The following is a 20833-nucleotide window of genomic DNA, read 5'->3' on the forward strand; positions in this document are numbered from 1 at the left end:
TTTAGCCACAAATAAAATATCCCTATGGTGATAGGCTATATTTGAGCAGAAAAAAGCAACCTGCAAGAAAAAATTAATAAAAAACCATAGAAGAGTAAATCGTCATTTGGTCAAAGTGGTCTGGACGATGATAAGTAAGTGAAAAAGGACCCACTAAGTCTGCTTCTCAGTTCCTAAGTCAACTGTGTATAGAACTTCAACAATTAATATTTAATAGCATGGAACAGTACATAAGCAGGTAAGCCAACTGTGTATAGAACTTCAACAATTAATATTTAATAGCGTGGAACAGTACATAAGCAGGTAGGACAAATCTACCTTTAGTGTTCAACAAACATTTATTTTTAAAATGGATGCAATAAAAGCAGACTCTGAAAGCTTGACAGAGAACATGCCACAGAGATGGATGATGGTCTCCAGTCCATGGCTTCCCATGAAGCAGACACGAGGTGGCCTTTGGTAATGTTAACTCTGAACTAGGACTAGGCACTTAGAAAACCCCTTGCTGCATCTCTTCTGTGCTTAGGATGTCCCATCATCTGAGCTCTTACAAGGGCCGTAACACACACTCTAGTAGCAGGGCACGTTCATGTTTCCTCTCCATCGTACGACACAGTGAAGAGGGAGAGATCTAAAACCTTTGGTAGGACTTTGGCAGCTTAAGCTCAAAACTCAACTTGAGTTTCATCTCAAGGAAGTCTTTTTAATATCACTGCCTCCCTCCCCCAAGAACTGACCACCCAACACAGGTCATAGCACCTGTAAGACTTCACGGCTCCATCATTCTCATTATACCTTAAGTGTATGCATATATGCACTCCCAGCAGCTAGCTTCCTAAATATTGACTGAATAGTTAAAAAAAAAAATGAATTAAAGGGGAAGTACTGAAGCAAATGAGAAGACTTACTCTTCCACATGTGTTGGAACCTGCAGAACAGGATCTGTGCGAAAAAATAACAAAGGCATCATCAGACAGACTCTAAAATATCAGGATTCCAAGAAGGTCCCCAGGACAGATTCACAAGTGGTATTAAAACCTTAAATTTACCAGATAATGTATGTAGAAGGCACTTTGGAAAACACACACCCAGGGGGCACCTGGGTGGCTCAGTTGGTTAAGTGTCTGCCTTCGGTTCAGGTCAGGATCTCAGGGTCCTGGGACTGAGCCCCATGTCAGGCTCCTTGCTCAGCAGGAGGTCTGCTTCTCCCTCTCCCCCTACCCCTCCTCTCGTACTTGCTCTTTCTCTCTCAAATAAATAAAATGTTAAAAAAGAAAAGAAAAGAAAACATACACCCAAAGACACAGACTGCCACTGAGGCTGGATAGAGAACACAGCAGAATGGACCTGATGTCAAGAAATGTGCACATAGGGGTGCCTGGGTGGCTCAGTCAGTTGAGCATCCAACTCTTGATTTTGGCTCAGGTCATGACCTTAAGCCATGAGATCAAGCCCCGCATCAGGTTTCCATGCTCAGCACAGAGTTTGCTTGAGGATTCTTCTCTCTCTGCCTCTGCCCCTTCCCCGCTCTCTAAAATAAATAAATCAAGAAAGAAGAGGAGAGGGGAGGGGAGGGGAGGAGAGGGGAGAGGGGAGGGGAGGAGGGGAGAGGGAAAAAAGAAAAGAAGGAAGGAAGGTGCACATAATTTGGGGGATGGACAGCAAAGGAAGAACCAGTCGCAACCCACTGTGGACAAGGAGTCACAGTGTCACTCTCTGGCACATCAAGGACTTTTAAACCTAAACCATCACCTTGTCACAGATTCCTGGAGTGGTACTTTTACTAGGAACTCCATTTGGAAAAACAAAACTGTGGCTTAAGAATAAATGTTCCTGTTGATGAGAATATGGTTGGTGGTAAATGGACACACCCCACTAGGGCAGCAGATAGCAATCTTAGAGCCTCCAAGTGTTTGTTCCCCTTGATTCCCTTTGATCCACAAATTCCATTTCTATAAAATCTAGGTTAAATGTAATATAAAACACAGAAAATGCTTTGTACACAAAGATGATCACGGTAGCATTACAAATGACTTAACTATTCAATAACATGGTTACATTAGGGAATGTCCACTTGGCAGAAAATTAAGGCTTCTAAAAGGCTTATGCAATTTTAAAAACACGTACAAATCTTTATATTGTGATGTTCAGGAGAAAAGATAACATACAGAGTATTAACGCAGCTGAGGAGAAAATCTTCCAATGCACATAGAAAAAGTGATGGACAGACAAAAAACGCCAACTGTTAAGTTATTCTTGATGGAAATATAAGTGACTCCCCACCTTTTCTATAGTTCCCAAAATCTAAGAACAGGCATTACTTTTTAAATTGGGGAAAAAAAGTGTTTTCTCAAAGTCAATTTTATATTTGCAGGAGTCAAAACCGGGAGAATTTCTCCCTCCCCAGATTCTCCCATGCATGAAGCTAGAGGATGGTCCTGGTTCCTTGGGGTCGATGTGCATGAGAGCACCCCGACACGACAGAGAGCGAAAATCCACAGGCGTGGGACAGCGCAGTCATGAGGGATTCCCAGCGACCAAAGCCCCACAGGCTACACAGCTGCACCTTCCGCAACTTCAAAGCCAGGGGTGAGGACGGCAAATATTGTCACAGGAGTTTGGATGCAGAGTACCAGGCTCCACAGGCTGTGCCGGTCGTGACAGACGGCTGCCTGATGCCCCCAGCCACCTGGGATTCTCAGATGAAGAAAACTCTTTCAAGCCTTATCAACTGTTGACTTTGCTTTACAAGCCCCGCTCCTACACGAAAGCATACACAGTGTTCACGGGGACCGAAGCACACACAGCACATGTGGTCTGTGGGCAGCAAACAAACAATTCATTAAACCAAAAACATTTTAGGAAACAGGAGGGACTTTCAGTTAGGAAGCCTCTGTTTATCGTTCCCATTAGTCACCTCTCGGTTCACTCTCACAAACAGACTGATGCAAGAGACAGGAAACAAGCGCACAGCATGCACCCCCTGCAAGAGGCAAGGTGCCGTTACAGCCCAGCTCCCCAACACAGCCCTGGCACCGTGCAAGCCAGGACAAGCGAGAATGCCACGGTGCGAAGCAAACATGCCAGTCAGATGCATCTTTTCCGGTTCATCTCGGCTGCTTCAAGGTACCACAGATAAACACAGCAGAAGGGGACGCTACCGAATGCTCACACTGCACCGGAAACGAGACACGGAGACGGACAGGATTTCGAGTCCCGGTCACAGGCTCATCTTGGCCAGAGAGTGCTTGCTCACGCTCAGGGGCTTGCCTTCAGGTGCAAATTTTCCTGGTTTTCTAGAGCGCATCCTCTGGTCACCTGACACTGAGGCCTGAAGTCCCAAAACGTGCCCTGCCCCCGACAGGTTCCAGGGAAGATAACAGACCATTGGCAGGAGCCAGGAAAGGACCAGTGAGACAGTTATATGGGTGTGTAAGAACTGTGTTTCTAGAATTCTAGGCTTAGGAGGAGAGGAACTCCAGTAGGAAGAGCTTCTGGTCATCTTAGCATTCCCAACCACTCAGTAATATACGGTCCCTGGAATGAACACGTGCAGAGTTGGAAGCCATGAAACAGCACCACCATTAAGTCAGCTCTGAAAGGCGAACAAAGAGTTGTTTGGCTTCGGAGGGGGCGCAGGGACCTCTCCCCTAGATTTTTGTTTTCTTAAAGAATCATTTGCATCTGTGATTTGCTTTTAAATACGACAGCAAAAAGGGGCGCCTGGGTGGCTCAGTCGGTTAAAACGCGTCCAACTCTTGATTTCAGCTCAGGTCTTGACCTCAGGGTTGTGAGATCGAGCCCTGTGCTCAGTGCAGAGTCCGCTTGTCCCTCTCCTCTGCCCCTCCCCATACCTGTGCGCACATGCTCTCTCTCCCCCAAATAAATAAAATCTTTAAAATACTACAGAAAACAAACAAACCAACCATGTGAGGGGCAGATAAAACAAAAAATGGCAGCCTACTAATAACTGTTAAAAGATGAATGTGGCAACAATGGGGAGTTATTTTGCTATTCCTTTTACATATGCTTGAAATTTTCCATAACATAAAAGGTTAAAGATTTAAAAAAATATTTGGAAAGCCAGCAAAATAAAAGCAAACAGCATCACCTGAAAATGTGCAATGAAAGCCCAATGTGAAAAAGTGGTTGTTTTTATTTAATAATGAGAACTGGGATCAGGCAAAATTCTTGCTTTAAAAAAAACAAAAAACCAGCCATGTGAAAAGAAACCTGGCCTAACTCTAAGGCTATAAACAAACACTCCTACAAAATAAGCCACTCTATCTATATGGAGACTGATAAGGATAAAAGCCATCTCACAAAGCTGTTTTATTTTCAGAAGGCAAAAAGGGGTGGGGGCGGGGTGCGGGGTCCTTTACAAGTATGAAAACAGGTGTTAATCAAGGTAAAGGTAAGGCTATCAGAGGAGGAACCGACCCTGGCAGACACAAACCTGCTCACTTCTCCCCAGGGAACAGCCACCGGACTGGACCCGATTCCCCTAGCGGGTCCAGCTTGGGCTTGAAATGGCACAAACTTTACACCTGGAGAGACCTGGACGAGGTTGTGCTCATCGAAGCCTCCTTTTTAACTGGGGACAGAAATGCCTCAATACAGACGTTCACACCTTTCCTTTGCCCAAGTTCACAGGGCTGAAAATTTAAACATTTTTATCTCAACAAGATGTGAATTTTTCGTCTTTCCACGAATACCTTTTTGGCCTTCATTCTCCATCCCATCCTCTCTGGAACCTCACGCCCTCTTCCTCTGGACTGGGCACACATGGACTCTTGGCTTTGCTCCCCTTCTGAGCTACGGTCTTTGTAGCTCCATCCAGCAGCACCAACAGCCCTACCCTTTCTGCTGCTTCTCGACCATTCTGGCGATCCCATGTGCCTGCTGCCCCGACCACCCGCTAGGAGGCGGCCCCTCCACTGCCACTTCTGTTCTGTGGCTTGCCCTGCCCCTTAAACCTCTCACCTCTCGGCCTCTGTGGCCCTGCAGAGCCTCATTTCTGCCCCCCACCCCCAGCTCGCTCCCTCCCTACTCCCACAGGAAGGGACATTTCCAGGTTCTCCCTGAGTTCTCTCAGAGAGCACACCGACCACTGAAGCTTCAACTGTAACCATGATCGGAGATTCCAGGTCCCCATTATCTTCTGAGCTCTTCTTTCTGGATCAACCAGACATTTCCACTATTTCGACCAGCACCTTAGCCACCACCCGCCCAAAGTCATCCCCTCCATCTTTTAACTCAGACCTACTTCTACTCTTGACCTCCCTATTTTGTTAACAGTACCACTATTCTCTTACAAGACAGGCAGGTTCCAAATGACACTGTTGACTCTCATTTCTCCCCAATGCATCCTGTCAGCTGCCAAACTCTAGGGTCTATTTCTATAACAATCATCATTTTGTTTCCTACGCCCAGTATCCCTCCATCATCAGAACCCCTTCCCTTTTAAGGGCTCCCTTTTCTCCTGGTCTATGTGGCCTTTGGAATCAGATGAGTCTATGTTTAAGTCCTAGCTCTGCCAATTACCAGGTGAGTGACTTCAGCAAAATTACCTAATCTCTCTGGGCCTGAACTTCCTCATCAACAAAGAAAAAAAAATAGATAATAACATCAACCTCATGAGGCATCTCTGTGGATTAAATAAGGACTAAATGTTTCACAAGACTTAAAGTCTGTGCCTTGACATGGAGAATAGTGATCATCTTAAGGACAGAAATCAGATTATTCTTCTCTACCACTCAAAATCTTTTGGTGGCTCCCATCTCAGTCATAAAGGCCAGTGGTCACACAGTGGCCAGCAAATCCCACACAATCCCACCCTCCCACCCTCTAACGCTCTCCCACTATTTCCTTCTTGCTTATTCCAGCCTAGCAGGCCTCTTTGTATTCCTCAAGTACTGTCTAGCCTGCCCCTGCCTCAGGGCCTTTGCATTTACTGCCCCCTCTGGCCACATCTTTGATCAAATATCACCATCTCAGAGAGGTCTTCCATGACCACCTCCTACCCCCCAGGGATTCCCTACCCCTCTTCCCTACTTGACTTTTCTCCACGACACTTATCACCGCTGAAGTACAGTATTTTTTACTTATTTTAAAAAAAAACACTGACTCTAGCCACTGTTAACTACATAACAGCTGGGATTTATCTTTTTTGTCTGCCATATTCCCAACACCTAAAACAGTGCCTGGCACAGAGGAGTGTTCAATATATTGATTGAATGGAGCAAACAATTCATGATAGTTTCCTTCCTACCTCTACTCCTGCTCAGTCAGGACATCCATCATTAATTACTTTTAATAATCCAGCAACTATGCTCTATCACCTCTCAACCCAAAATCTACCTAGCAATCCCCTTTCCTCCACCCTGGCTCTGAGTGCTGCTAAAAAAAACACTAAATCACTCTTGGAGAAACCATTCTCCAGCTGGACCCCAAGTCATAGGAAATATGCTTATCTACTTCCTGGTTGGCCTGTTCCCTGTTCCTCACAGCTGGTACTTCAAACCTTCACTCCTTGCCTCAAGGCCTCCTTTCTCTCCATACCCGTTCTGCCTTCTGTGGCACGGGGGAGTAAAAGGCAGAGTGAGCTCTCCCGAACTTCCTACCCTTCTCCTCAAGTTTGCCCAATCCCACCCTTCCCTTCTCTATAAAAGACAATGTGTTCACCTTCATATTCATAGATACTGCAAGCCCCCAGGTGGCAACGTGTCTGCTGGCAACGTGTCTCCAAGGATCTTCCGGTCCTCCTCGGCCAGCTAACTCCTTCCCCTCAGCCCACAAACACACCCAGCCTCTGGGCTCTCCTTTCTCTCCTAATGCAGCCCCTTTTAAGTGTACAATTCAAGGAGTCTTGAGAAACCTACACATCCATGTAAGCACTCTCACACCCTAGAACGTTTCCATCACTCCAAAGCATTTTCTCACGCTCCTTTGGATTCAATACCCCCAACTCCCACCCCACATAACCACTGATGGATTTGCTGTGTTTGTTCTAAAACTGCACAAATGCAGTTCACCCATTAGGTTCTCTTGTGTGTCTGGCTTCCTTCTCTCTGCAACAGGTTTTTGAAATTCAGCTACACTGTTGCACATATCACAGTCTGTCCTTTTACATTGCTAAGTAGTGTTCCACTGCATGGATATGCCATACTTTGTTTACTGATCTGCTGAGGGACACTGGGTTATTCCAGCCTGGGGCTGGAAAAACATGACTAAAGCAGTTCTGAACATCTGTGTGCAAGTTTCCATTGGGTCCTACGTTTTCATTTCTGTTGGGAAAACACCTGGAATGTGCAGCCATGCTGTTTACATTTGACTTGACAAGGAGCCGCCAGACAGCTCTTCAGAGTGGGTGCTATTTTAGGTTCCCCCAGCAGTGTGTAAGTGTCTGTATACTTTTTAAAATGCTGGGTACCAGGTCGTTCCCCCAGGAAGCAGATTCTGTCAGTAAGACCAGGGAATTAGTGCTTTTCACCAGGAAACCACTGCTCTGGATCCTGCTTCACCTTCTCACTTTCTGTGCCCTTCTCAACTCACCGCTCTCCGGCCTTTACCCCCAGAATAAGACCCGAACCGCCATAATCAAGTGCCAGTGACCAAATCTAATGAACACTTGCAAGTCCTTCCTATTAGGTTTCCACATGGCGGCTTATGATGTTCCCCTGTGGAGTCCATGACTCAGCCCCACTTCCAGCTGCTTATGGGGTATTTCAGCCCCTTATGTCATATCCCCCAGAACCTGCTCCTCCTCGACATTCTCAGATTGGCTGGCCCCACTTCCACCTAGTCATAGAAGCCAGAAACGCAAGAGTTGTCCTTGACTCTCCCCTTAATTCTAACCCGCTCCCATTCAATTAGATCCTGAGTTGTGTAAGATTCAACCCAAGAAACATTTCTCAAAATCTGTGTCCTCCTTTACCCCTGCCAAATTAGGTGGCCACCATTTCTCACTGGGTCTGCCCAGCAGTCTCCTAACCAGCTCCCTGGGACCTCTGCCTTTCAGATATGCATTCTACCTACCGTCTGCAAGGGCTTGACAAAGGCAAACCTGTTCACGTCTTTCCTCCACATAAAACCCTAAGATAGCTCCCCACCCCTGCCTACTGAATACCCTCCATTTCTGGGGCTCAAGTCAGAGGATCCCCAACTTTCTTGGTTCACGGCACCCTTCGTGTCTCAGTAATTTCGTCACAGGTCCCTAGGCCAAAAGAATACCTAATAGTTATTAAACAGTTAGTTCTACACAACCCACGTATTTAGGGACTAGCAACTTAGAAGCCACATGAGAAAAAGGAAAACACGTAAATGGAAAGAAAACCATTTATTTCATTCTTCACCATAATTACTTACTAATGGGATGTGTGCCTGCTGGGTGCCACACTTATTCCAAACCTTATAATTGGATTAGACACTGCCACCCTCATTACCATTCCACATTGATTATCATGTGGTATTTGAATTTTATTACAGCAACCACCAAAAATTCAGCCTTGCAAAGATATACTGTAGAAAGGAAAGGAGCACAACATAATGCTGCAACTAGAAACTACCTCGAGCGTGGTGTTTGACACTTGTTGAGTACTGCTAGGCTTCTCTCAAAAACTTAAAACAAGATGCAGTGCCTTTGTGAATTTACTGTGGCACCTGGGGCCCCTCAGCATGGTTTGGGAACCAGAGGCCTAGAGGCATTCAAGGTTCTGCAAAACCTGGGCCCAATTCTTCTCCAGGATTCTCTTGCAATCATGTCTCTTCCCTGAACACCGCCATGCTTTCATGTTGGTCTCTGTGCTCCAGGAAATCAGAAAATGACCGCTCACTGCACTTAGCATGTTCTCAGGAGGCACTGATTATGCTCCCCCAGGGGCAGGTGGCCCTTCTGGGTCTCAAAATATCTGGACGCTGGATGGAATTTTAAGCAGGTTGAAGGACAGAGACCATCTATGTTATATACTGTGAAATATACATGGAAAAGTACACAAAGCTTATGTGCAGTTTAATGAGTAATCAGAGTGACGTCCGAGGTAACCACCAAGGGGGCCTCTGCTCCCCTTGTACTCAGTAAACAATGCTGTCTGCAGAATGAAAGGAAGTCAGGAAATTCAGATATTCAATACTGGATGTGGGATATAGTCATTCCAGTAAGTTTCTTCTAATGAAAAGGACTTTTCCACACAGAAACCTACACGATAAAAGCCAAAGAGAGCTGTCATGCACCGTTCTGTTTGTTCACTCATGTTTAAGATTTTATTTATTTGACAGAGAGAGAGAGAGAGAGAGAGAGAGCGCACAAGCAGGAGGAGTGGCATGCAGAGGCAGAGGGAGAAGCAGGCTTCCCACTGAGCAAGGAGCCCAACATGGAACCCAACATGGGGGCTCAATCCCAGGAACCTGGGATAATTACCTGAGCTGAAGGCAGACACTTAACCAACTGAGCCACCCAGGCGCCCCATGTTCACTCACATTCAAAAATTATTTAAATGTATGAGAAAAAAATGATCTGACATTTGCTACAAAATAAAGAAGGAGCTGAGGAAGGGGACTGCCATGTGGTTATTGCCACTGAAGCTGGGCGCTGGGTACATGAGGGTTTCATGATACTATTCTACACTTCTGTGTGTGTTGAAGTTTTTATAAAATGAAAAATTTTTTAAAAGGAGAGAAGCTTAAAAAAAGAAGCCACTTAAGGGAAGCCTTTCTGATATGTTCAGAAGAAAAGCCTGTTTTTCCTGAATTCACCTGTAATCTAAACCTTCACTTTTTTTTTTTTTAAAGGAATGTCTATACTCAACATGGGGCTTGAACTCATGATCCTGAGATCTCTACTGACTAAGCCAGCCAGATGTCCTAAACCTTTCCTTTCTGAAGTGAAGCCTAAAGGGTTTGAAGGCACTGGAGGGAAACTGACTCGAAGAGCAGAAGGACCCTGTCAGCATCACTGCAGGCTTCCCTAACACATGCCTAGCAGAATTGGTGAGGGTTTGGGAAAACATGGGAGTGAAGTCAGCAAAACTGAAAAATGTGTCTGATGAAGTCAACCAAAATTTAAATAAGTGTTTCAAACCAGACCTCAGGTCTGACGGCCTCTCCCTGGAGGCAGCTCCGGGCAGACTTTCTTCCATGTAGGAAGGAATAGATTCCTTTGATTACAGAAGCCACAAGAACAGGTTGCCCATTTGACTGGAGCTTAAGGAACCTTACAAGATCATTCTCTTCTTTCTCAGGTAAGCATTGACATTTCTGGAACACACTGCTTCTCTGGTGGGATCTAGATGAGCACTGGTTTTTCCACCCTGCCTCACCTCATTCTTCCTTCCAAAGCACAACCACCTAGCTGACCCCTACACACCTGGCATTTAAAACCAGCTTCCTCTCAGACTAGAAGACTTCTCTAGGGACCAGAAGGCTTCTTTAGGTACAGCTAAGATGTCACAGCACATTTGAAATTCTCCAAGCCAGCCCATTCTAAGTATACCTCTAGCAATGATTTGAACTCTTCTGTTTTGGCCCTTCTGAAAGGTATTTATGGACCAAAAACACCAGAAATGAAGCCTCCTCATATACCAAATACTCAAGAGCCTTTTCTTTCCCTCCCCCTTTTCTCTCTAAGAGTATGACAACCCAACTACTAGTAATCATCTGTTCAGATTGACCACACACGTCTCAAAAGCAAATGCTGGGCATCTGCCATTAGCCTGGTTCTCTGATCCATGCTGTGTGGGATAAAGAAAGGAGTTTATAAAGCCCATATACGTGAATAGTGAATAATGAACTGCCAAAACCTGTGGTACATACCACAGGATTTCCCAGGTGAGGGAAGTCACTGAGGGCTAGTGTACTTGGGGAAGACAGACTTCATAAAGAAGGATGACTCAGAGGGCAGGGATGACCAGACAGCATGAGTGAAGAACCATCACCGCACTTGTGGGAATGAGGAGACAGGGTTGGCAAGTGCCAAGTGTTCCTTCTGAGGAGCAGTTCAAGTAAGGCTGGACAGCAGGCAGCGAGGCCATGGAGCAGAAAGTTTTGAAAACCCTGTGATGTGGGGGCGCCTGGGTGGCACAGCGGTTGAGCGTCTGCCTTCGGCTCAGGGCGTGATCCCCGCGTTGTGGGATCGAGCCCCACCAGGCTCCTCCGCTATGAGCCTGCTTCTTCCTCTCCCACTCCCCCTGCTTGTGTTCCCTCTCTTGCTGGCTGTCTCTATCTCTGAAAAAAAAAAAAAAAAAAAAAGAAAACCCTGTGATGTGGTACGGTGGGTGCTAACCAGGGGCTGACTGGAGGCTTGGGAGCAAAAGAGGGATGTGATCCGGGTCCGCTGAAGGAAGGTTAGACAGGCAGGCATCAGGGCACAAAGTGAACGAGAAAAGGAAGGAGTCACAAAGGGCAGTGAGGAAGGTGGCCCAGCAACCCCAGTCTGATGGCCTGCACCAGTGTGGGGGCAGGAGGAAGGACAGCAGGAAGGGCGCAGGAGGGCTGCTCAAGAACCAAACAGGAGGGGGAAATGTAGCAACAAAACCTCCCAATCAGACAAAGGCAGTGGAAAAAGGACCTAAAGAGGACATGGAGAGTTAATCCTAGCAGATAGTGAAGCTAGACTGCTGGTCTGAATGCAATAAACCACTGACATCTCCTCAAGAAAATGCTTAAGGTTCTAATACTATTTTCTTATAAAAATTATTAGTAGAAACAAGGTCATTCACCCTCCCTAACTCAAATTTCCCAAATATGTTCGATGCACTCAAGTGAACCAATTAGGGAATACTTCTCCCCGGTGGCAGCTTATTTTCTCCCCCAAAGGAAAGGTACTTCTCTAATCTAATCTAAACCTTAAGTGCCCATTAGAGTTGTAAGGTCCAATGTGTAAGGTAGCAAATCTCAAATGTTCTTCAAAGTTCAGCTTTCATAGGGAAAGCATTTAATTTTTTTTAAGAGTTTATTTATTTGAGAGAAAGAGCATGCACAAGTCCGGGGAGGAACAGAGGGAGAGGGAGAAGCAAACTCCCCTCTGAACAGCGAGCCCGATGAGGAACTCGATCCCAGGACCTCAAGATCATGACCTGAGCCAAAGGCAGCCGCTTAACCCACTGAACCACCCAGGCACCCCAGGGAGAGCATTTTAAAGCAGGCATCTAATCAAAAGCTGATCCTCAAATTCCAAATCTCACCAGAACTGGGAGAGGACATAACAAGGTTTCTTGATGGTGAACCCTGCAAGTCACCAAATATCGTGTTTGACAATCATGTGGAGGGACCAAGGTAATCTGAAAAATCTCCTTTTCTAAAGGCAGTCGGATTCTACTATGTTCTCACTCACCTTCCCCCTAACAGAAGTAACTCAGACTTAAAAATGCACACTGATCACTATAATCAACAGTGAAAGAATTCAAGGAGGAGGAGAAGACAATTCAATGTTATGGCCTCTGAACCCAAATGGCCTCAAGACGTCAGAACTTCACAGAATTCATTCGTGAGCAATGGGAGTGCCATCAAACCTGGCACAGTCATCCCAAGATGAAAAGGACAAGTAACGAAGTCACGGCCTTCAACATTCACAACCGTATTCCAATACGGACCTAGTAATGCTGCAGAGAAGACCCCCTGAAGTTGAAATCTGTGCTACTCTGCGTGGAGACTGCTGTTTAAGAGACCCCCTTACAATGAGAGACGTGTCGCTCTGAGGTAAACCCCACGGAAGGACATCAGAAGGGGCACCACTGAGATGAACACGAGCTGATGCTCGCTGAAGCTAAGTGATGAGTACAGGAGAGTTTGTATATCGAGTTGTCTCTAAGTTGGTCCATGTTTAGAGTCTTCCATGATAAAAAGGAAATTATGAGAATGAGAAAGAAAACACATTTTCAAGAGGGGAGGGGGTGGGGGAATGGGATAGGCTGGTGATGGTTATTAAGGAGGGCACGTATTGCATGGTGCACTGGGTGTTATACGCAAGTAATGAATCATGGAACTTTACATCAAAAACTAGGGATGTACTGTATGGTGACTAACATAATATAATAAAAAATTATTATTAAAAAAAAAAGAAAACACATTTTTAAGATACTCGAAAGTAGAAACAGGCCTCTCTCTTATCCCCTCTCACAACTTAATTTTCAGTCCTCCAAAACAGTGGAGAGCAAATAAACACTTTTCTTGTGCTTAAGCAAGGAGGTACAAAGGCAGTAATGCATATCTTAAGCCTAGAAAATTCCAAAAGAGAAGACAGATTACAACTATTAACGAACTGTTGTCCCTCCCTACAATTCCCTTCTTCTGTTTCCTTCACACCTCTGAAGGCAGAACTCGGACTCTGAGAGGAACATGCATGCTGCTTAGGGATAGGAGAGAACACCAACTGCAAGAAATCACAGAAAGCCACGTGAAACTCGAGATCAGGAACTGGAACCTGCTGTGACAATGGTCCAAGTGACAGATAACACATCCCAAGGGGGCAGAGTCTAGTCTCATCTATTTCTCAGGGCTTCCAAAAGACATCTCAGCGGGAAGGGTTCTGGGAGCCGAGTCAGCATTAGGTGCCTGCTACATTTACAGAGCATTCCCGGCCATCTAGAGAGCCCAGCCTCAAGAAGTTAGAATTTAGGGGGCACCTGGGAGGCTCCAGTCAATTAAGTGTCCAACTCTCGATTTCAGCTCAGGTCATGATCTCAGGGTCATGACATCAATCCCTGTGTCAGGCTCTGTGCTGAGCATAGGGCCTGCTTAAGATTCTCTCTCTCCCTCTCCCCCTCCCCCCACCCTCATGCTCCCTCTCTCAAAAATAAATTAATTAAAAAATAAATTTAAAAAAAAGAAGTCAGAATTCAGTGGGAAGATAAATGTAAACAAAAATTCACGACACAAGCACGAAGTACCCCAGAATCCAGATGAGGAAGGGGCTCACCCGGCTTGAAGGGTCAAGAAGGTGGCTTCTGGAGAGGACCCTGACAGATGAAAGGAGCCTGTCCAACACTGCACCTAGGCCTAGAACAGTGGGTGAGGGCCCGATGGTGAAGGACCTTGCATGTACGCCAAGGAGCTTAGACTTGACCTGTAAACTGGTGCTTCTCAACTGTGGCAAAGGACCAGCTATTGAAAATTCCAGCCTGTTGTGGATGACGCTCAGGATCCCTCCTGCACTTCCTGCAGACCGGAGGGCAGACCACACCTGGAGCACTGCTTTAGACGGCACCAAGGCTATCTCCGCAGGGGTGCAGCATGGTCCGTGGTCTCATTAAAGGACATGTCTGACAGCAGCGTGATGGCTGAAGGGCAGCCGGGAAGCTACAGTACCGATCTAGGAAAGGCATGTTGAGAGCCTGGCTAAGGTGCTGGCAAGGAGGGCAGGGAGAAGGAGTCAGATTTGAGAGACACTACTTCAGTCTACATGACAGAACTCAGTGACCAAGTGGCAAAGCATCACTCTACTTTCCAGACTAGGTGGGCCGTGGCTGTCAGCACCGGCAGGAACTATGGGAAGAGGCACATGGTAAGAAAGGCAAACACACGTGAAATCTGAAGAAAATCTTCCCCTTACAACTCTAGTTTTTCTTTTATTCTACTCTGTCTTGCTTAGTCTTTCAAATAATTCCAGTTATCTAGTTAACTTAGGTGAATGCAAGAAGCCTTAGACCAGCCCTGGAGATACCAGAGAAAATCCTTTCAACCCCACCAAGCCAAAGCAAGCTTTAGAAAACCAATCTAAAACCAAACAGGGCAGCAATGTTTTCTGTTTGCGTTTGGGCTGAAAGTGCAGAAAGGAGGAACACTCAGTTGTCTTCACTGGTGAAATTTCAGACAAAGACAGTGGTGTTGCTACAGTCACAAAATCACAGCCTAGAAAGATCGCACCTCACTTGGTATGTCACAACTCAAGTTAGTTTCTGAAAACAAAACTCGTTTTCTGTACAAGGTACAGTTTGCTGCTGCGGTGTAAGAAATCTCCATTTCTGGGAACAGCAACACATGTTTGGGTGAAGAACAAAAACACCTGCCAAAACCAATCTGTGGAAAGAAAAAAAGAAAACAAAACTCTCCCAGCTTGTGGCCCCTGAAACGAGTAAACAAACAGTCAGGAAACCATGAAATGGAATTACAGGTATATATCCTGCATAATCCCAGTTTGAGGAGTTACAGGGGTCTGTTTGCATCAGCAAGTTTCTTCCATTTGACTCGGTTTCCCCACTGTCACTCAGGCCCAAACCCGTGGCCTCCCTTGCCTGGACTGGTACAGTAGCCTCCGCCTGGTCTCCGGCTTCCTCCTGGCCTCATCAGCTCAGTCTCAACACAGCACCTGCTGACCCCGTAAAGTGGAGGCAGGTGTCTTAGTCAGCACAGGCTGCCACAACAAAATACCACAGCCGTTGTGGCTTCAACAACTGACATTGATTTCTCACAGTTCCGGAGGCTGTAAGTCCAAGATCAGGGTGTCAGCATGGTTGGGTTCTGGTGAGACCCCCGTTCCTGGCTTGCTAATGGAAGCCTTCACATTGCGTTCTCTTATGGCGGGAGAGAGCAAGAGCTCTGGACTTTTCCTTTTCTTATAAGAGCACTAATCCCATCGTGGGGGGCCCTCCCCCGTGACCTCCTCTAAGCTAAATCCCCCAAACTCCACCTCCAAACGCTATCACATGGTGGGGTAAGACCTCACCATGTGAATTTTGGAGGGACACAAACATCAGTCTGCAATACCAGGACATGTCATTGCTTTGCTCAGCTATCTCCAATGGTGGCTTCAAAGAGGCCAACATCCTCACACCAGACACCAGGCCCTATACATCTATGGGGAGGGCACAGCTTGCTGGTACTCAGGAAATCTGTGAGGGCATTTCTTAGTGGTCACAGGGACTGGTGGGGGGTGTGGGGGATGGGGGGGGAGGAACACAAGCACTAAGCGTGGGGCAGACAGCACCGCGGAGCCAAAGATCATTCCAAATCTATACACTGCTCTGATGTCTGTCACACTCTCCCATAGGCCAAAAACCTTTAATAACTCCCTGAGCCTACAACCTCACTTGTATAAGAGCACAAAAGCACTTTTTGCAGAATTTTATACAACTCATCTTCTCAGAATGTAACTGCTGTATTAATCGGGTAAGGTCACACCGCTTTCATTTGGAGCATTACCAAGAATTGTTCACCATCTTGGAAATCCAGTCGCCGTAAGTATCCTGGTGTTGTGATCAGTCTGCACTAGCAGGCACCGCATTCACTCCGTGATGGAGTGTCACCATATGTCAGAAGATTTACGTGTTATATCACATATATGGGAGTAACAATTACTTTTCTATTGTTCCAGTGTTAGATTACCAGCTGGGTAATACAGGCATTTCTTTTTGAAATTGTGTGTGTGCATGTGTGTAGGTTACTGTCTTACACATTGCATTCCAGGAGAGTGGCGGGGGCGTTTTTATAATAAGACAGCACTGTGTCCTTGCGTGACTGGTGCTCTGAGCTCATCTCCTACTTCTCTTCCTCTCCTTCACTTCCGGCACCCCCTCCAGCCACGCCAAGGTACTTCCTCCACCACACCAAGGACTCTCCCACCTTTGCCCCTGCTATGTTCTGCCTAGCCTGGAGTACCTGCTCCACTGACACCTTCTCAGTGGGGCCACCCCTGCTTACCACTGCAGCTCCCCACCCCCACCCCAACACCTGGTGCTAATTCCACTTTCCTGTTTATTTTTCTTCAATAAAGTCAGCTCTTACCACCACTACATAGTTTATTTCCTCATCTGTTTTCCGCTAGAATGAAAGCTCTAGGAGGGCAGGATTTTGTCTGTTTTGTTCACTTGCCATATCCTCAGGGCCTAGAAGAGTGTGGGGATACCTTTATAGGCGATTTACGGATTAATGGCTTACAAATAACAATTTTAAAATCTTTAGTTACAATTGCAAGATTAAAACTAAATTAAAAACTCAGGGTCTCTATACATTACTTTTAATCTTTGTGTAGATATACATATATATACTGTAATAGACAGTACATAGATCTGTAGAAATATATATTATATATATTTTTTATACAGCTACTGGTGTCCAGGACTGAATTTAACAAAAAAAAAAGTCAGGCTGTTCTCAGAAAAACAATGAGACTTAGGGGTGCCTGGGTGGCTCAGTCGTTAAGTGCCTGCCTTCGGCTCAGGGCGTGATCCTGGAGCCCTGGGATCGAGGCCCACATCGGGCTCCCTGCTCCGCTGGGAGCCTGCTTCTTCCTCCCCCACTCCCCCTGCTTGTGTTCCCCCTCTCGCTGGCTGTCTCTCTCTCTGTCAAATTAATAAATAAAATCTTAAAAAAAAAAAAAAAAACAATGAGACTTAAAACATATTAAATATTACTTGAAATTACTAGACCTGAGATTTCTCAAATTCTCCCTTAAGTGTCTTTTAACACCTCCCTGCTCTGCCTCCCTAATCTGTTGCTGGATTCTACTGATTGCATTTCTGTCCCACCTCTTCCCTTCCCCCTGCCCCCCTTTTCAGGTCTGCCCCACAGCGCTGGCCTCCCTGTCGCCAGCCCACTCTCCCACACTCCGCTGCAGGATTAAGGGTTTAAACCTGTTGAGTCACTCACCTGCTCAGTCACACTAGTGGTCCCAGCTTCCTGTTCATCCAAATACAAAAGGTTTGATGCTACATACAGCACAACATCCCCTCCAGCTTCTCTCCTACCACCTCTATCCTTAAGCTCCTCCCAAACAGGACCTGCACCGCCCCCCCGCCAAGACCTGCTGCTTCCTTTGCTCCTTTGCAGGCCTCCCAGTCCCTACCACCTCCCTTACGAAACCTGGCTCTGAGCTTAAGTTGTGGTACCTGTCATTTCTCCCCATCAGGATGTGGGCTCCTTGAGGGCAAGGACGAGCTTTTTCTACTCCGTGCTCTATAAAGTATCCTTCACAGACTAGATTCTCTAAACACACTAATTAAGTAAAAGAGAGAACAATTCTTTAAGTTCTAAAGTATGGGAGAGAGAGGAGGGGTGCCTGGGTGGCTCAGTCAGTTAAGCGGCTGCCTTCGGCTCAGGTCATGATCCTGGGGTCCTGGGATTAAACCCCGTGTTGGGCTCCCTGCTGCTCCCCCTCCTTATGCTCTCTGTCAAATAAATAAAATCTTTAAAAAAAAAAAAAGTATGGGAGGGAAAAGACAGATTCTTATCTTTGACTAAGTAACAAACAAGGTGAGACACAGTTTTGCCAGATACAGCCAAGGCTACTTGTAGAAATTAAGACTTCAACAAGATCAATTTAAAACAACACATGCAGGGAAAAACAAAGCAGAAGAATGAAGCAGCTCAGGCCAAAAATACCTTGCCTGGGAACTCTGAGACTGAGGGCCCAGCCCTAACATTCAACAGTAAAAATGTTTATCTCAATCCTTCTGTTGAGAATTTGTTGATTTCACCTTTGGACAAAATCAGAAATTGTGAAATTTAAAGAACTGTGCTTTTGTTTTAAAAATGCTAAAAGGTGGGGTAGCTGTGTGGTAGCTCAATCAGTTAAGCATCTGCCTTTGGCTCAGGTCATGATCCCAGGGTTCAAGCCCCACGCTGGGCTCCCTGCTCAGCAGGGAGTCTGCTTCTCCCTCTCCCTCGGACCCGCCCCCCTGCTTGTGCTCTCTCTCTCTCAAATGAATAAATTTTTAAAAATTTTTTAAAATAAAAATAAAAAATAAAAACATAAAAAGGCTTAAATATGAACGAGAGGCAGTATGGATAACACTCTGAGAGCCTATAATCCAATGCCAAGTGCCGGCTCTATGGTCTTCTTATGGCCACTCACTCCTGGGAGAGCAGGACCTTTCAGCTGCTTAGGGTTCTTGCTGATCCAAGCAGGACCCAGACAGGTGAGGCAGGTGGTCTGTGGTACCCCAACTGCCATCATCTCTGGGTGGTAACTAGGTTTGCTGTAGAGCTGAGAAAATGATGTGTGACCTTCTGACATTATGCCAATATTTTTCCATCTAAAACAGTGTTTTGGAAGATTTTATTATCGAAGAAGAAACACTTGCTGTGCTCATGAAAATAATGAGTCACAGATCAGTGACGAAAGAGAGCATGCTGGTCAGACCCTAATCTAAAGCCAAATCAGAGTTATTACTAGACAGAATAATAGAGATGACTCTGAGAGCCCCAAATCCTTGGATTTGCATGGCTTTATCCAGGAAGATTACTTTGGAAATCAAATACAATTTCCCAGCTGTAGGAGTCCACTCTGCTAACTATCACCAGGAAGACAAGATCATAAAAAAGGAGGCATGGCAGATTAAATGAGAAACAAGCTCTGTCTTTCACTTCCCTCAACATAAAGACCCAATAAAGTGGCTAACTTGGATGAATGTCAAATTTTACAGCCATCAAGTATTTCAGCCTCTATAAAAACAAATGAGTAATTTGAGGTTACAGAAGATAGTTCTTGTAATTATGATTACAAGATTCTAATCATTAGATAGAACTTAAAAAAAATTTAATATAGTAGGTCTTTGTGAAAGATCTACCAGACAGAACTATTAATAGAAAAGCCTAGAGCCACTTAAACATGAAATCTGGAAAGAAAAAAAAAAGATAAAGCTTGCCTCTTCAACTGATGCATTTAGTGAATGATCCCAATTCAAGCTGTAAATGTACCCTCTGAGTATAATTCCCTCTCTTCTCCTTGACTCCACTATCCTTTTTTTTATTTTATTAAAGACGTGTAACTGTTTTTCTCTTTTTCTGGAACATGTTTCCTCAGAAGCAGCTGAGCAAATGCCCATGTCACCCAAGGACCAAATCCAAATTACCTTCTTTTAAAGTCCATTTGATTGAGCCTGTCCTCTTGCTGACAGCATGCAAACTTCCATCCAGAGTTGACACAAACAACAAGGTTTCAGGAAGTGTCACTGTGCTGGGACTTCCAAAAATCTGCAATGAGATGTAGAAGAATCTTCGTGTTCAACAGGATTCTTCATCTTGGGTACGTACAACCACACACAGATCCCCTGGGACACCCCAAAAGTTATCCTTCTAAAATCTGCCACCTCAAAGACAAAGATGTTGAGGTTACAGAGCCTACGTCCAAGGGCACATGTCGAGACAACAGCTGAGTCAGAACTAGACCCCAGGTCTCTTTATGCTATCTAACAGCAATCCTTCCTGCAGACAGACAGGCTTATAACCTGACATGACAAAGACAAGGATTCTGAAATAATCCATGGGTAGCCTCCACTGAAACAGGAAGAAAGTATGCTCAGCTTTCTAATGGACTTCCTTCTCTTGGTTATACTTCACTTTTTTTTTTTTTTTTAAGATTTTATTTATTTATTTGACAGAGAGAGACAGCCAGCGAGAGAGGGAACACAAGCAGGGGGAGTGGGAAAGGAAGAAGCAGGCTCCCAGCAGGACCCTGGGATCAAGCCCTTAGCCGAAAGCAGACGCTTAACGACTAAGGCACCCAGAAGCCCCTATACTTCGCTTTCTAAAACCTGGTCATCTTGCAAGGCTACATGGTAAAGAAGAATGCCAACACACCCACATATGCCCACATGCACTTACGGAATTTTAAAAAGGCAAAGAATTAGGGGAAACATTTAAAGCAAAATAGGAAAAAAACAGCTCTCATTATATAAAAAATTTATATAACAATAAAACACCAAGATTTCAAAAGAGACAGGTTATAAAATGTATGAAAAACATAATCTAAATTGCTCACTTATAATCAAAATATAATTTATTTTTTTTTAAAGATTTTATTTATTTATTTGACAGAGATGGAGAGAGCCAGCGAGAGAGGGAACACAAGCAGGGCGAATGGGAGAGGAAGAAGCAGGCTCATAGCGGAAGAGTCTGATGT

At 45.4% G+C, this 20833-nt stretch overlaps 1 protein-coding gene across 1 annotated transcript in view; it reads right to left on the reverse strand.

Moving 5' to 3' along the window:
• Positions 1–20833, reverse strand: part of ERN1 (endoplasmic reticulum to nucleus signaling 1) — a 93964-nt gene that overhangs the window by 33554 nt on the left and 39577 nt on the right. Inside the window, exons 5-6 of the mRNA XM_019805168.2 lie at positions 19785–19905; positions 909–942 (exon numbers count right to left, since the gene is read on the reverse strand). Coding sequence (XP_019660727.2) covers positions 909–942; positions 19785–19905 — 155 coding nt within the window. The remainder of the gene's footprint in view (positions 1–908; positions 943–19784; positions 19906–20833) is intronic.

This window comes from Ailuropoda melanoleuca, chromosome 13, assembly GCF_002007445.2.
Source record: "Ailuropoda melanoleuca isolate Jingjing chromosome 13, ASM200744v2, whole genome shotgun sequence".
In the NCBI taxonomy this organism is placed as follows: Eukaryota; Metazoa; Chordata; class Mammalia; order Carnivora; family Ursidae; genus Ailuropoda; species Ailuropoda melanoleuca.